General features: G+C 56.0%; 2 protein-coding genes across 3 annotated transcripts; one reads left to right on the top strand and one right to left on the bottom strand.

Moving 5' to 3' along the window:
- The first annotated feature begins 13 nt into the window (after nucleotides 1–13).
- On the top strand, nucleotides 14–8,632 carry PDAP1 (PDGFA associated protein 1). The gene is made up of 6 exons (XM_021549645.2): nucleotides 14–110; nucleotides 3,637–3,728; nucleotides 5,524–5,631; nucleotides 5,998–6,119; nucleotides 7,021–7,172; nucleotides 7,788–8,632. The coding sequence occupies exons 1-6, from the start codon at nucleotides 101–103 to the stop codon at nucleotides 7,844–7,846; spliced, it is 543 nt and encodes a 180-aa protein (XP_021405320.1). The 5' UTR covers nucleotides 14–100; the 3' UTR covers nucleotides 7,847–8,632.
- Nucleotides 8,633–9,890: 1,258 nt separating this feature from the next.
- Nucleotides 9,891–16,884, bottom strand: ARPC1B (actin related protein 2/3 complex subunit 1B). 2 transcript variants are annotated; one of them, XM_021550435.2, is made up of 10 exons: nucleotides 16,763–16,884; nucleotides 14,343–14,416; nucleotides 13,560–13,664; nucleotides 12,794–13,016; nucleotides 12,384–12,491; nucleotides 11,890–12,096; nucleotides 11,137–11,212; nucleotides 10,860–11,056; nucleotides 10,316–10,406; nucleotides 9,891–10,191 (listed from the first exon to the last, which is right to left on the bottom strand). In XM_021550435.2, the coding sequence occupies exons 2-10, from the start codon at nucleotides 14,404–14,406 to the stop codon at nucleotides 10,153–10,155; spliced, it is 1,110 nt and encodes a 369-aa protein (XP_021406110.1). In that variant the 5' UTR covers nucleotides 14,407–14,416; nucleotides 16,763–16,884; the 3' UTR covers nucleotides 9,891–10,152. The 2 variants fall into 2 exon arrangements, with proteins under 2 accessions (XP_021406110.1, XP_021406119.1); XM_021550444.2 differs by lacking the exon at nucleotides 16,763–16,884 and adding an exon at nucleotides 15,027–15,063.

Genomic DNA, 16,884 nt, shown 5'->3' with positions numbered 1-16,884 from the left:
GCGCTGGGGCAGCCCCGCGGCGGGGACCTGCGGCGGGGGCGGTCCCGGTTCCGGTTCCGGGCGCCGCTCGGGCCGGGGGGGCCGCGCCGCCATCGCCGCGATGCCGAAAGGTGGTGGGGGCCGGGCCGGGCCGGGCCGGGCGTGCCGTGCCGCCGCGGGGAGCGGTGGCGAGGGGGACACGGGGGACAGAGGGGAGGGGGCTGAGGGGGTGCGTGGGCCGGCGCGGGCACGGCTGGTGCTCGGCCGCGGCTGTGGAGATGCCGCGGCGGGTCCGGTCTCCCCGCTGTCCCGGCCCCGGGGCAGCCGGCGGGGTCCCTTTCCCCCTCCCCGCGCTGCCCCCGCGGCTGGGCTCCGAGGGGTCTCGGCTTCTCTTTACCCCACCCCGTTCTCGGCGGCTCCGGGGGTGCCTCGCCCGCTCCCCGCCCGCAGAGACGGCGCCGTCCCCCGGCCCTTCACGGGGCGGGCCCGTTCTGTGTCCCCCAGAGCGGCGGCAGCAGCCCCTGGGTGGGGTGTCCGTGCTCCCGCCGGGCTGGGCTCCATGTGCTCCCGCTGGAGCGGGAACCGCGGCCGGTTCCCCTGGGACGGGGCGTGGGGCTTACGGAGCCCCGGGGACGTGGGCACAGCCCCACCGGGCAGGTGGGCACAGCCCCACCGGGGAGGCGGGCACAGCTCCACCGGGCAGGTGGGCACAGCCCCACCGGGCAGGTGGGCACAGCTCCACCGGGCAGGTGGGCACAGCCCCACCGGGGAGGTGGGCACAGCCCCGCCGGGATATCGGGCAGGTGGGCACAGCCCCACCGGGCAGGTGGGCACAGCCCCGCCGGGATATCGGGCAGGTGGGCACAGCTCCACCGGGGTACCGGGCAGGCGGGCACAGCCCCACCGGGGAGGTGGGCACAGCCCCGCCGGGATATCGGGCAGGTGGGCACAGCCCCACCGGGCAGGTGGGCACAGCCCCACCGGGATATCGGGCAGGCGGGCACAGCTCCACCGGAGCACCTGGGAGGCGGGCACAGCCCCACCGGGCAGGTGGGCACAGCTCCACCGGGGTATCGGGCAGGCGGGCACAGCCCCACCGGGCAGGTGGGCACCCCACCGGGACACCGGGGGTGGTGGCCATCCCGCCCCCGGGGGCTCAGGGGCTCCAAACGCGGTGCTTTGATGTGGCTCCGGAGCGCCGCGGTTTGGGTGTTGCGGAGCGGGCAGGAACTTGCTCCCGGTGTGATTCAGGAGCGGGGATGAGGCACGGCCGGGCTGTCACGGCTCGGCGGGATCCACCCAGAACCTTCTCCACATGCACCATCTGCATAATTGGCTCTTGCAAACGCCGGTCACACGCGTTAAAAGCCAGCCCGCCTCATTCCTCTTTGCCTGCAGTTTGCTTTATTTCATCAGCTTTTCCCAGCCTTTACACTAAACTGATTCCTTGGTTAGATTTTATTGAACCACTTCTTTTTGGGTCCATTTGTGCAGTGATAGGAGATGGGGCTGAAGCTTTCACATGGTTTTTGTGAAGGCAAAGAACCGTGGCGGATTATAACCCCATTTTTCATATTTAAATGCCTGTAACTCAGGATTTCCTGTTCTTTATTTCATTGTACAGATTTCAGTGTTTGATTCGAACCTTTTGCTTTGTGGAAGAAGAGGGATCTTTGGTCATTTTCCCCCAAGTCAGTGGGAGTGGTTGGGTTGGTGGCAGAAGAGCGCATTTTGGCACTCAATGTTTAATATAAAAGGGAGGGGTATAAACAAGCTACTAATAAATTTTTACAGGATTATTTCAGATTAATCTCTTTTTTTTCCCCTAATACTTTGATTTTAAAAAGAAGAGCTTTCATCAGTATCATTCCATTCTCTTTCATCTAAATTCCTTAATTAGACTGTTTAAAGCTGAAGACAAATGTGTTTGAACGTGGGCCTGCCTGGGCACCACTGGGCTTTGCTGCAGGTGAAATCTGCAGGTGATTCTACTTTAAAAGTGTTTCACAGAGGTGGAAAAGAAGGGTTGTCCATGTTTTCATACGGGGAAACTGAGGCACAGAGCTGGTCAGTAGCAGGTGTTGGACCAGCTCCCCATGTCTGATGTGAGGTTCCATCTCCCTGTGGGAGCAGAGCCCCATCCCTGCACTGTGCTGAGCTCCCGTGGGCTTCACTCTTCCATTTGCTTCTTTTTAGGCTTTTACCGTAAAATGATCTCTCTTCAGTTGCTTTTCCCCCTTATCACCAGTGTTTGTTTGCAGTAATGAGCAGTTTGTGTTCCTTGGTCCTGAGCCCAGTGTGGAATTCTGGCACAGCTGGGTGAGGAGCCCTGGCCAGGCTGGGAGCACAGTTTGGTTATTTGGGGGTTGGTGTGTCACAGATGTCACTGTTGTTCCATTTGGGGTGATGCCATGTGCTGGGCAGTGAGGTTGTGTCTTCCCAGGAGCATTCCCATGGCAGATCTCCTTCCAGAGGCTGTCATTGTTCCCACCTGGGATGGCTGGGAACAGACAAAGCACCTGTCAGGCTGCACCGAAGCTTCTGGTTGTGCTTGGGGTTTGAGAGCCTGTGAGCTTCCCCAGCTGAATCCAGAGAGAAGAATTTGGTCTCTGCACTTCCCCATTTCTTTTGGAAAAATATCTGAGGAATTTCTGTAAAGCTTCACAGTGAGGTTTTGGGACAGAACTATGGCACTGTGAGAGTTTGTCTGTGCTGAGCCAGGAGAATTGGTCAGAAAATGTTGGATCCCTGAGCCTCCCAGTGCCTCCCAGTCCAACAGCAAGACAGTGAGAGAGCAGTGGCACATCTCCCATGGATCCCACACAGTGCCAGGGAGGAAGGGATCATCCCTCACCCCTCCCCATCCCATTGTCCTTGTGAAGGCAGGTGAAGTGGGGAGGAGGAGAGAGATCCAGTGTTTCCTGCTCCTTCCATGGCACTTCAGGACTGCTGCAGTGGCAGAGAGCTGCCTGGCCAGAGTTGTTTGCTTTTTGCCACTCTCCCTCACTCAGGGCTGTGGGGTGGCTCTGTCCAACTTGCTTCCCAGTTCTTTGGGCTGGAAGAACATAACCAGAGCAGTGGCTTGAGGGGAGCATTAATGGCTTCAGCAGTCCATTTATCAACAGAATTTGGCACTTGGGCCACAGTGACTCCCCTTCTTGGTTCCTAGAGCTTGTTTTTATTTTTCCTCATAAAGCAGTAAAACTGGAGGCTCCTTTCAGGACTTCTTCAGCTCTCATAGGAATTCCCAAAGCTTTTGTCCAATTACCTTCCTATTTTTTCCTGGCACAGTAGGAGAGGTTAAGGAGCCAAGCTTGTTGGAATGTTGGTTGTGACCACAGGAACATACTGTGATTCCTCCTGTGCAGGAAACTGGGATTTGCTGTAGGACTGAGCATCCCTTGCCAGCCTGGGAAGGGAATTGGAGAGGCCATGAGCACAGGCAGGGAAGGGTAATATCAATAGTCCCAATTCTCTGTGTGTCTCACCTAAAATTCTTGGAGCATTTCACCAAGTTCAATGGGGGTTTTGTTTCGGTCTGTCAGAGGAGCTATTTTGGTTTGTGCTATCCACACTAAAATCCAGAGTGCTGCAGGAGGAGCAGACCTTTCTGGAAGTTACCACTAAACCATTTGTTGTTTTTATTGTTTCGTGCAGGTAGAAAAGGAGGCCACAAAGGCCGAGCAAGGCAGTACACGAGTCCTGAGGAGATTGATGCCCAGCTCCAAGCAGAAAAGCAAAAGGCAAGGGTATGTGTTTCTCCTTTGTGTGCTTTCTGTCCTAGTTGCTGCCTTATCCAGCCTGGTGGTTCACTGCTCAGCAGCAATGGCAGCTTAGCCAAGTGCTGCAGATCATTCCAGCAGTGATCACACTATGTATCCCAAATATCTCCAGCTGGGGAGACTCCAGGGTGACACCCAGTCTGGTTCCTGAGGCCTGGGAGACCACCCAGGACAGCCCTGGAAGGTTAAAGGACAGGGAGCTGATTACACAGCAGCTCTGGAGATCCTTTCTCTCCATATTTCATCATTTCAGTCTCCAGTGTCAGCTCATTTTTTATCCATGTTCTGCAGCTTGGCTTTGGAGAACAAGGGCCACATCTTGACATGTTACTCTATATTTAAATTATTGTATTTGCCCTGTTTCTACCATATATTTATGGACCACACTCCTTTGACTTCTTCCTGGACACAAGATTTTCTTGTTTGCCTCTGCTTTGTAGGGAGAGCTGAGTGTTTTCTGCTGTGGAGCCTCTTTTGGGTGTGTTTCTGTGCCCCAGCATTGGACTGCAACAGCTGCTCACGCTTCCACCACGACCTGACTGCTGTCATAAAAGCCTTAGCTGCATTTTGGGGCTCTTGCTCTGTTTATTCCCAACTTGTCACAGCTCTGGTGACACTCTGATATTTTTCTATGACTTTCTGGAAGTGTTGCTTCAGCCCAAATACACAATGCCAACTGAGGCCTCACAGCACTGACCACAGGAGGATAATTACAACCCTTGTAGGAAATCCTGGTGAATACCTCTGAGATGACTCTCAAGCAGTTCTGAGCCATAGTGTTGAGTCCTGTTTAATGTTTTGCCCAGCTGGAACTCAAACTGATTGTTTGGTTTGCTGCTTAGCCACATACTCCAGCTTCATGTTGGATTTCTTCTTCCAAACTGTAACTCCTCTTGGTTAGTTTCTGATTCCACCTTCTTGGTTTCATGCCATATTTCCAAATTCTGAAACCACTTATGAGTCTCATCCTGTTTTCCAAAATAATTCCAGCTCCTACCAGTGTGATGTCATTCACAAACTGTGTAAGTGTTCTCTGCTTCCATGTTGTTAATAAAAATACTGACTGTAAGTGGAACAGAAAAGCAGGACCCACTTGAAATGTTTGTCTTCTTTCACAGCAAACCAGAGAACTGCTCTTTGAGAAGGATTTCTTTTTTGTGATAATCCATATCACATAATGGTAGTTACATCTAACACTGATATATTAAGGAAAGCTTGAAAAACACCCCCCACAATTAACAAAATTACTTCTCTTACTGTTCCTTGCTCATCCACATTGCTGATTGCTTGATGAGAGATGCTGGTAGTGTAAAACAAGCTGTTCACACCTCATGATTCAGAAAAGAATTCCCAGGTTCTGACTGGTGGAAGCTGTACTAAAAAGGCTGTAATTCCTTGGATAATAATGTTCTGGTTGATGATTGTCAAGTTTCTCCTCTAGGTATTTTTATTTATCCAGACCCAGAATAAGCTCTAAGCTGCATCCATGTAGTTTCCAATCTCTGAGGTAGTGTGCAGTGGAAACCCAGGCCAAAATTCTTCTGGAGAGCTTTCATTTGGGGAAAGTAAAGTGCCAGTGGTGTCTTTTACAGTCATTTTCCTGTTAGAGGGACCAGCCCTCATTCTGTGACAGCCAGACCCCCTTGGTGGCACAAGGCCACTTCAGGAACACCAGTGCTCAGAGCTGTCTCATCCCTCCAAAATCTCATTTAAGAGCTGGGTTTGGGATTTTTAGTGACATACATTTCCTCTGATTTTGTAGGAAGAGGAGGAGCAAGAAGAAGGTGGTGAAGGAGCAACAGGGGACCCTAAAAAAGAGAAGAAATCTTTAGATTCAGATGAGAGTGATGAAGATGATGAGGATTATCAGGTACTGCATTCTCAGGGCATTTGATGCACCTAATACTTGGGCTGGGGGGAAGATGCACACTGTGGATTCTGAGCAGAACTACCTGGAGTGCATTTGTATAGAACTACTTTTAGAAGCCAAAAAAATGCTCACTTGACAGCATTTTGCCCTCAGAATGAGAACTTGAGAATATTTACAATTTAAATACAAAGGCAACAAGATTTTTTAAAAGGCTGAAAGTGCCTTGATTCATAAATGGTTTTACTGGCTTGTAGTAAAATCCTGACTTGTGCTTTTGGGGTGCTTTGCAGTGTGTTTGGGGAGCTCTGGTACAACCAGAGCTGGGTGTGAGAGCTCCTCAAGCTCCCTCTTGTTCTTGACCCGCAGCAAAAGCGCAAAGGAGTGGAGGGGTTGATAGACATAGAGAACCCCAACCGTGTCATTCAGACAACCAAAAAAGTCACTCAGCTGGACCTGGATGGACCCAAGGAGCTCTCACGACGAGAGAGGTGAGTGTTCCCTGCTCCCCTGGAATTTCAGCCTTGCTGCTGGCAGCAGCTTGATGCAGGGAGGTGTTTCCCCTGCTCTGTGTCAGTGTTTCAGGGAGGCCTTTAAAAGCGTGTTGCTGCCTAAAGCAGGCACTGAGCAGCAGCAAAGTGGGCTCACTGTGCTTCAAAATGTGGTTCCTTAGAAACTTCACAGGAGTTGTCTGTCCTCTGGAAACAGCTGTGGCTGTCCTGGAGCAAGGCAGCCTGTCCTGGTGTTCTGAGAGAAAGGGATTTAGGCAATTCCTTTCCTAAGGTTTTATACCAAAAATCAGACCTAACAGAAGCCCTGAAATCATACTGCTGTGAAAGGGATTTAGGCCATTCCTTTCCTGAAGTTTTATGCCAAAAATCAGTACAGAAATCCATTAACCAGAGGTCACTCTGGATCCACTTTAATCTTGCTGCAGAGGGTGCTCTGGTGACAGGTGGCAGTTTCCCAGATTCCAGATACTGTGGTGAAATTTTTATCTGGGCAGACAAATTACCTAAAAACCAAAGTTGAATCTTCTAGTTTCATTTAGCAATAGTGAGGTTTGAAAGGGAGGGTTTAATCTTTTTTTTATTATTATTTGGGATAGATTACTTCAGCAGAAAGACACCTTTGAGAGTAAGGCTGGGAAAAACATGTCACGGTTCTTATGATGTGAGGCTAATTCATTTGACCTCCTTGTGTGTCCGTGTCCTTACTTGCCTGAAGGAAGAAATAATCTCTCACCCTACTCTGCAAATAGGCAGAACCTGTGCTTGAAAACTGGTGAAGGACCCCCAGTTTTGGGGTTTTTCCTGGTTGGAAAGCCCCACTCTGCCTGTTCCCGTGGGCTTGCCTGGATACTCTGGTGACTGGTGTGTTTCCTTTGGGCAGAGAGGAAATAGAGAAGCAAAAGGCAAAAGAAAGATACATGAAAATGCACCTAGCTGGGAAAACAGAGCAAGCCAAGGCAGACCTTGCCCGATTAGCCATCATTCGGAAGCAAAGGGAAGAAGCTGCCAGAAAGAAAGAAGAAGAAAGAAAAGGTTAGAGAATAATTAATTATACTCTCCTACGTCTCCATGCCATGCCTGCAGAGGCACACGTCCTTCCTCTGAGCCTGTGTGTCATCAGCTCCCCCCAGCAAAGCCAGACTCAGCTGTTTCCTTCTCATAAAGTTCTCGCTTCATGAACAAGAACTTGGGCACTGGAGCAGGGAAAGAGAGAAGGGAATTGCTCCTTGATATCCATCTTGTCCCCTGCCTCCCAGGCAATGCTGGCTCCAGTTTGGGGGTAGCAGGCTCTTTGTGCTGGGTGATTTATCTGCTTTGCATGTGGGCATCTGAACTGCCCAGGGAGTTCCCAGCACTCCTTCCCTTCCTGGCCTTTCTCTGGGAGGTATGAACCAGCAGGCTGCTTGGTGGCTTCCACAGAGAAATTTGAGCATCAGGGTGATTTGTGGACACCTGGAGAGAGGCCAGGGATAGAAAGAAACATCAAGAGGAGCTGTGCCTCTTACCTCTGAGAAATTGGTGGGAAGGGTGGGATTTTTCCATTACCCAACTGGCAGGGTTCAGATCCCCAGGGCTGCCAAAACTCCCCCAGTGCATGGAATGATTGTTTCTTGCAGGAAATGATGAAACTCTTGTTTTCCTTCCCAGCAAAAGACGAAGCGGCCATGGCAGGTAAAAGACTGCAGTCACTATCCCTTAACAAGTAAGCACAGGCCATGCAAGAGGAGGAAACACCAGGGAACTGTGCCTGGTCCTGCCAGGAGCTCTGCCTTCCATCGCTGCCACGCAGGGCATCCTGCAGCATTGACCTCACCTCCACCTCCAAGAGACACTGACGATGTGTTTGTCCTCATCCTGGCACAGATTTCCATTTGGGGTTAGGGGCAGCTGCTCTCTGCAGTGCAGAGCTGTGCTGGACAGCAATTCCCTGTAACAGTTTGGAAACATGAATGTTTTTGCTGTTTTTAGGATCAAGAACTTGTAGACGGTGGGAGGGGGGCAGGGTGGGAGGGAGCTGTGTGGGAGGGGCGGTGCTTCAAATACTAGATTGCAAGAAAATAGATTGTGGGGTCGTTTTGGGGGTGGGGCATGGGGTGGGGAACTGACTTGGTATGAAATCCCAAAGGATAATGTATCTGAGGAATCCAGTTGGCAAAGAGCCCATCAAATTTTGCTGCAGGGCGTTGCAGTATAAGCTGGGAGCCTGACTTCATGGACATCTGGAGTGCCGTTCCTTCCTGGATTCATCCCTCCTTTCTTGCAGCCAGTCTCCCCTTTTCCCTCCTCTTCATTTTCTTCTTCTCCTCCTTATTAGGGATAGTGCCAGTTTTTAACCACATCATCCTTTGTTTAAAGGAGAAAAGCAAACAACATTTATTGTGTCAGAGCCAGATGGGAAAAAAAAAAAAAAAGAAAAAAAACCAACTTGATCAAGTTTAAAAACCACCAAGAGAACTTGTATATTTGGCTGATTAAACTGTAAGTTATCAGAACTGCTGTGGCCTCGTGTGTGTGTGAAGGGCACAGCTGGGGGGTCCTGGGGGAGGCACAGCTGCAGCTGGGGGCTGCTGGAGTGGAGTTTGGCTCTGGCTCTGAGCTCCCTCAGCACACAGCTTGGAGGGAAAAGCTTTTCCTGCTGATTCTGATGGATGTCTTGCACAATCTGTTTACCAGGTGGAGGAAACAATTACCCTCAGGCCACTGTCTGGCCTGGTCCCCTGTCAGAGGGGCAGTCACCGCGCTGTCACCTCTCGGATGTCTCTGGAGGGGAGATGCTCCAGCCTGCTGTGCCCCAGGGGCCTGGGAGCTCTGCTGCCAGCCTGTTCAGGGCCACCAGCGCTTCCCAGACTTCCCAAAGGCTGGAGATCAGCCCCAGGCTTGGCACTGGAAGTCACTGGGAGAGGGGTTGCAGCTGTGGAGATGAAGGGTGACAAACGGGATTTGTTCTGTGTCACCCCGGCCATGCCTGGCTGCAGGGACTTGGGCACGAGGGTGTGACACAGGACTGTGCCCCAGGGAGTGTCACAGCGAGCTGCTGGCTCAAACCACGGCTCAGACCAAGCCAAGATCTGGGATAGGAAATGCCCTCGGGGAGCTGTGGAAGATGAGCAAGGGCTGGCAGGGGAGGAGCTGATGTGCTGGGACAGCCTGACATGGGAAGTTTGGGTGATCCTTGGAGCACAGGGAGGTGGATGGGGCAGGACAGGGGGAGTTTTCGGGCTGACACTGGGATGGAGCAGGGCAGGAGCCACAGGGGGAGAGGGTTGAGGCTTGCAAAAGCATGGAAACAAGAGCGAAAATCTTCCCCAGGTAACACCTCCCACTTACTGAGGGCTGGAGCAGAACTCAGATGTCACTGTCCCTCTGGCAGCCAGTGCTCCACTCCCAGGCCATGGGAAGGTGCAGGATTATTTGGGGAGCCCAAGGTCTCTGAGCTGGCTCCAGGTTTGGGAATTTCCCACCTGTCAGGACTTTACCAGGGAATTCAGAGAATGGGAAACCTGTTCTCTCTGCCTACTTCCATCCTCTGCCCTCCCTTTTGCCTAACACAAATCCTGTTTTGAAATGGTGCTGAAGCAGGGAATGGAAAAGTAACATTCCCCTTATCCCCACAATCCAAATTTCCCTTCAGCAGTGGCGGCAAAAAGGATGAGACCACCTGTGGTGAGATGTGGCACAGCACTGTGATCTGCCCTGATCACCCCTGTGTTTGCACTGAACTTTTTCTAAAAAAGTGCAAAAAAACCCCCATTTTGATTTATTCAGGAAAATCCTTTATTTGCTATTTCTCCAAGCAATGTATGACCAGCATCGGGAAGGATGGTAACAAAAATAGTAAGAAAAATGGTTTTCTTTGTCTGGAAACAGCCACCAGGGCTGGCTGGCAGCAGGGACAGGCACTTTGGTGGCATTTTGGCCAGGTCGTGTGGCAGGGGGGGTGGCAGAGGGCAGCAGCAGGCAGGGGCACAGCAGGGGCAGCTGGAAGCTGGGATGCCCTTCCTGGATGTCTCCTTCATTTGATCTTCAGATCCTTCAGCGCCGACTCCAGGCTCTGACATGAAACAGGAGGGTGCTCATGAGCTCGTGGCTTCCCAAACTGGAGGTGGTGGGGGAGCTGGAAGGGGGGAACTGGGATGGTTCAGTGCTGGCACGAGGGGTCCAAGGGGATTCCTTACCTTGACATCCCAGATGCTCATGCCCCCGTCCATCCCCGTGGTACAGAACTGGGAGCACTTGTCCTTCCCGCCAGTCAGCACCGAGATCTGGCTGTGGGTGCACAGAGGGAGCAGCAATCAGCCCCAGGGCTGAGCCCTTAGGGGTGGGAATGGGGCTGGACCCCTTCATCTCCCCCACCACTGCAGAAAGGCACTGGGGATAGACAGAGATGCCTGGGGAAAACTCAGGAATGCTCCAAGGATGCTCCAGAACTGTCCCAGCTTTTGGGACTAGACCTCTCTATCTCCCCTTCCCACATGCAAGGATTCTCTGGGGATACCATGGGAAACTCAGGGATATCCAGGGCTGTCACAGCTCCTGGTGCTGGAGCCTCAGTCTCTCCCTCCCACATGCAAGGATGCTCAGGGACGTTCTGGGGATATCCAAGGATGCTCCAGAGCTGTCCCAGCTCCTCAGCTGGACAGCAGCACACCCAGGGGATGCTCAGGGATCATCACCCCCAAGCAGCCCCCGGGGTGAGCCCAAGCCTGCCCCAGCCCACACCTGATGCTGTTCTTGTGCAGGGTGTCCAGGTTGGCGTTGGCCGTGTCCGAGCTCGCTTTCTTGTCCAGGTTCTGGAAGCGCTCGCGGGCGGTGAGGCCGCGCTGGGAGCTCTGCTTGGGGACATCCAGCTTCCCCCCGAAGGTCAGGGTGCCCTGGCTCTCCTCGTAGGTGAACAGCATCGGGCAGCAGTCGTGGCCCTGGGGAACAAACCCGCCCTGCTCAGCACCCCCCGGCCGGCCCCAGCCGCGGCGCCCAGCGCGGCCCCGGCCGGACTCACCGCGGCCACCAGGCTGTTCTCGGTGATGAAGGTGACAGCCAGCAGGGGCAGGGTCTCGGTGCACAGGGAGGCAACACTGCGAGGTGTGAAACGCGAGCTGAGCTTCAGCCTCGCTGCTGAGACTGGCACAGCTCATCATGCACAAGGGGAGACACCACCTCCTCCACCCGTGGTGATCTGGGGATGTTCCAGAGATATCCCAGATCCTGGGGCTGAGCCTTCTGTGTCCTACACCCATGTACAGGGATGCTCAGGGGATACACAGGGATGGTCAGAGGTACTCAGAGATGCTCCAGAATACCCAGGGATGGTCAGAGATACTCAGAGATGTTCCAGGGATGCTCAGGGATACCCAGGGATGATCAGAGATACACAGAGATGTTCCAGGGATGCTCAGGGATACCCAGGGATGATCAGAGATACTCAGAGATGTTCCAGGGATGCTCATGGATACCCCAGGGCTGTTCCAGGGCTATCCCAGCTCCTGAGGCTGAACCCCTCTACCTCCCCCACCCAAGTACAGAGATGCTCAAGGGATACTCAGAGATTCCCGGGGATGCTCTAGGGTTAACCCAGAGGCTGAATCTTTTCATCTCCCCCACTCATGTGCAGGAACACTCTGGGATTGCTCTTGGCCAACCCAACCCAGATCCCTTCATCCCCGTGTTGGTTTGGGAGCCAACCCCTGCTGCCACCCCCAGTGCAGCCTCCCCCAGTCCCCTCAAGCCCCCTCCTGTCCCCAGCCCTGCTTACGCCATCTTCTTGCCAGCGTCGGCGAGGCACAGGGTGCTGTCGTGGCTGACCCAGGCCACGCGGGAGCCACTGGCTGAGAAGCAGATGCTGTGCACCCACCCACAGCTGCTGCTCGACTCAAACATCAGCTCCCCAAAGGGCATCTTGGAGCCCCAGGGCGTGGGGCTGGGCCGCTCCTCCACCTCCTTGATGTAGGCTGAGAAGATCCTGGGAGGGGGAGAGCCTTGCATGTGTCCCTGGATGCAGGATCTGAGCCAGCTTCATCTCTGCCCCTTGCCTCAATTGCGTGACTCAGCTTCCCTGGCAGAGCCTGTGGGGTGCCCCCCTACCTTCCATGGGTGCTGTACCCCTGGGATGGTCCCCAGACCTCCCTGCATCTCCCCTGTGCTCCATTCCCTGCTCCAAACAGCACCTGGGGTGAAGTTTACCCCCCAGCCCATCCTTGGGGATCCCCCTGCATGAGGCCCCCCAGTCACCCAAGCCCTGCTCCTCACCTGCACTTGAAGTCACAGGAGCCAGCGGCCAGGAGGACGTTGTTGGGGTGCCAGTCGAGGCTGAGCACCGTCGAGCGGATGGGCTTCTTGATGTGCTTGCACACCCACCTGTGTGGAGAGGGGGTGGCAACAGAGGGCCAGCATCACCATCCCCGGAGCCCCCCTGGGATTTTGGGGAGCTGGCTGATGTTGGTCAGGGCTCCAAGTGTGCCAGGAGCTGCCCTGGGCCACCATCCTGCAGTAGCAGTTTGGGCATGGGGAATCTATCCCTCCATTTCCCCATATGTCTCCACCTCCAGCTCCTCCAGTCTTGTACTTCCCAATCCATCTGCCATCCATCCATCCATCCATCCATCCATCCATCCATCCCCTCTCTGTTTCCCTCAGGACAGACCCGCTCAGAGCCTCACCAGTCGTTCTCCTGCTCGAAGTAGCAGATGGAGATGAGGCGGGAGCCGCTGCCCACGGCGAATTTGTTCTCCTTGGGGGACCACTTGACGCAGCGGGCAGCGCGGTTGATGCGCAGGATGACCAGGGTGGGCTTCCAGACGTTGCCCTTGAGGGTCCACACGTAGGCGTTGCGGTCGGTCCCGCACGTCACCAGCCGGTTGCTCTCAGGGGCCCAGTCGATGCCTGGAAGGCAGAGGGGGATGATGGTGGCCCATGGTGGCCCAGGGAGCCTCAGGAATGGGAGTGGTGGCACTCAGGGCTGGGGGGTGTCTGAAGGCGTGGTTGTTCTGGGTGGTCTCTGATCCACAGTTCCTCTTTGCTCCACACCATCCCTCTCACCTCAAAGCATTCCATGTCAACCCATCCCACCCCATCTCTCTCATCCATGCATCTCATTCCACCCCACCCCATCCCACCCCATCCCTCATTCCACTCTACCCCATCCCTTCCCTTTCCATCCATCCCACATCATCCCAATCCATCTCACCCCATTTCTCCCATCTGTCCCCATCCCTTCCCATCCCTCTCTCCCTCCTTTCCTCCACCTCATCCCTCTCCATCTCTCCTATCCCATCATCCCACCCCTGGCTGCCTTCAGGTGGACACAACCTGCTCCACTCTCCTCCACCCCCACACGACCCCCATCCACTCTGGGACATGTCCCACAGCTCTGGGACAGCCCAGCCACCATCCGTGTCCCTGTCCCCTCTGCCAGCTGTGGCTCACCTGTCACCTGCCCGTTGTGCTCCTTCAGCTCGTGCACTTTGCTCCACTTGGCCCCATCCTTGCGGTAGATGTGAACTTCGTGGTTGTTGGGGCACAGGGCGATCTCTGGGGGGTGACAGTGGCCAGGGCAAAGCCCTCCCCTGGGTCACCCAGCTCTGCAGGGCCAACCAGCACCCACCCACCCACCCCTTCCTGGGCTCCAGGTCCCCACTGAGCCCCAGCTGCCTGGGGGAGTCCCACAGCCCCCCAGCCCTGGTCCTGCACTGCCCTAATGCTGCAAATTGTCCCTGGGGGAAGGGAGAACCCCACAGCCCAGAGCCATCCCTTCCCTAGGGTGTGGTCCCATGGGGCTGGTGGGATGAGACAGGACAGGATGGGCTAGGATGGGATGGAACAGGACGGCTGGGGGTGCACAGCTCCCAAACCCAGCCCCATCCTGCCTGCCCGGCGCTCGGGCCGCAGCAGAGAAAGCCCTTTTTGTTCTCCGCATCCCCCGGGCCGCGCTCGGGAAATGCCATCGCCCCTGAATCACCCGGCCCCGCTCCCTCCCTCCCTCCCCTGCCGGTGCCTCGGGGCTGGACGCTGTGCCAGGCTCTGTCCCGGCACCGGGGGGACACAGGGGGATGTGCTGTCCCAGCCCCCAAATCTGCCAGATTTGCTTCCCAAATCCAGCCCCAAGCCAGCTCTGCCCCGCCCCGGAGCATCGCCCGCCTCGGGGGTGTTGAGCCAGGACAGTGCCCGGGGATGTCCTCGGGAATTGCGGGGTGCCCCGGGCGTACTCACGGGTGCGGTCCTTGTTCCAGGCATGGCAGCTGATGGGCTCCAGCAGGAAGCTGTGGTAGGCCATGGCTCACGGGCTGGGGACAGGGAGAGACCCCCAGAATGTCAGGACACAGGGACAAGACCCCAGCCCCACAGAATGATCCTTCCCACTGGCATCAGTCCTGTGCTGCAGCCCACCATGTCTCTCCTCCGCCGGGGAGAGGGTTCTCCTGAGGATTTCCAAGCTCAGAAACTGTCCATTTCCAGGATTTTCTAAACCAAACTGGCTGGAACTTGCTGGGCAGGAGCTGGCTGGGCACACAGGGACCCTGGTGCCAGCAGCCCCCTGTGCACCCCTGGGGTCTCACCAGGGGCAGCACCTCCTCTCCCCACCCCAACAGGGCCAGATCCACCCCCTCCTTCCACACCTCTCATTTAGGAAGAGCCAAAGCCCCATGGAGGCCCTTCCATCCCATCAGTGCTCAGCCCTCAGGACCGATCCCTTCTCCTGGCTGAGCTCCCACCATTCCTGCCGGTCCCCAGCTGCCATGGGATGGAGCAGTTTGCCAAAAAAACCCCTCCAAGTGCCACGGCAGCGGGAAGGGCTGGGAGCAGCGTCACAGCCCCTCGGCCATCCGGCCCGGGGAGCGCAGGGATGTAGGGAAACACCTCGCCAGGGCGCGGCTGATGACGGGAATTACTCACAGCCTGCTCTCGGCTATTTTGGGAACTCCTTGAACACGTCCCGTTTTCTTTGGCAACTAAAAACGTTACAGGGGAAAGGAAAAAAGTCCCTCTTAGCAAAGCTCCATCCCTGGGCTGGGGAAACGAAAATCTGCAGAGCTCCATCAGCTGCCTTCTGCATGTGGAGAAATTCCAGTGCTGTCACACAGCCCCTGGCCAAGGACGTGGGCAGGGATGAGGAGGCAGCTGCCGATCCCCCTGGGATGCAGCCCGGGGTGTCCCAAGGAGGGCACAAAGCTGCTGCCACCACGGGCCTCGCCCCCGAGCCCTGCGGATGGAGCAGCACCACGAGGGACGGACAAAACCATCAGCGACATTGCAGGAGATCAGGAGAGGAAAAAGGGATTTGGCCGAAATGGCTCAAAGGGCTCCCTACAGGAGGGATGGGAGGCAGGACCGAGGTGCGTTCTGGCTTCGACACGAAGAAAACAGCAATGCTTTTTCTTTTTCCAGGTGGTTTGGGAGCTCAGAGGCATAAACTCTCCTCCCTGGGGTCCCTGCTGCTCCCTTCTGAGTGCCACCCCGAAGGGACGAGCTCAGCCGCCGTGCCAGGACGGAAGTTTTTGCCAGACACAAAAGGAGCAGTGGGTGGTGTTTTGTTTCCCCCACGGCCCCTTAGAGCCAGTTCCCCATGGGTTCCCCATGGCTGAGTCCTGCCCCCGCCCTGCAGTGACCCTCGGGGGCTCGGCAGCCTCTTCCCCAGCCGGGAAGAGCATCCAGGAGCTGTGGTTACATCCCTCTCCCACCCCCCTCCCCAACCCAGGGGCTCTTGAGGGAGGAAAATGGGAATTTTCCGAAGGCCAGACAGGGCGGGACTGGGAGCTGGAACAGCTCCGTTATCTCCCCGGCCAGTCCAAGCAGCTCGGAAACATCCTGGGAGGAGATAACCAAACCTTGGCAGAGCCGAGAGACTGCCGGGGGCTCCTCCCAGTCCCGGGAGGAAGCCGCACACCGGAGGAGCTGGGGTTTGGGTTTTTACGAGCCTGGCGGGGTGGTGGGAGGAGGGTTCGCACCCAGTGAGGATCCCGCTGGGAGCTGGGACCCCCTGAAACTCTCCCCGGACGCTGTGGTGGAGCCCTGCACCACCAAGACCCCAACACCGACCCCCGGGAGCCGCTCTGCTCCCTGCGGCAGCCGAAGGTGTCACCGCCCGGCTCCTGCCAGCCAGGCTGGGGACTCCCATCCCCAGAGCCCCGTGCTGGTGCCCCGGGAGCCAGCCTGGCCTGAGGGGACACCCCGAGCCAGGGCAGGCGGAGGGCGGCTCTGACCCTCCTCTTCCTCGCACGGGCAAAGCGGGAAGCAGCTGATGCCGAGGAGGGGAGGACAGATTGCGGCAGCTCAGTCTCTGCCGGCACCAACCCCGAGGGGACCCCCACAGGACGACTCTTTCCACCCCCTCAGAGCTGTCAGACCTCCGGCAAGAGAAAAAAAAAAAAAAAAAAAAAAAAAAAAAAAAAAAAAAAAAAAAAAAAAAACCCAACCCAAAAAAAACAACCCTGAAACTTGCTGACAAAGCTGGGAGAAAAGCCCAAAACACCCAAAACGCGGCGACAGCGAAACTCGCAGGGGGCAAGGGGCTGCCTGCACCCCCTGACCCCAGCCCGGGGGGACCCCCCGAACCCTCGGGCGGGCTGTGAGCGCCAGGAGCGGTGACAGCCACAGCCCCACGGGACAGCGGCGGCAGAGCCCGTCCTTACCTTGCCGGGCAGGGCGGGCTGGGCTCCGTTCCTGGCCGGCGGGGCTCGTTCATGGACTCTGGGCAGTCGACACGAACGGAGCCCGGAGCGAGCGGCGGGAGCTGTGCCTGCCCCGCCGAGGC

The sequence above is a fragment of the Lonchura striata genome, chromosome 16, assembly GCF_046129695.1.
Source record: "Lonchura striata isolate bLonStr1 chromosome 16, bLonStr1.mat, whole genome shotgun sequence".
Taxonomy (NCBI): domain Eukaryota; kingdom Metazoa; phylum Chordata; class Aves; order Passeriformes; family Estrildidae; genus Lonchura; species Lonchura striata.
Note: the sequence above shows the minus strand (reverse complement) of the source record. Positions and strands in the feature narration are given on the sequence as shown.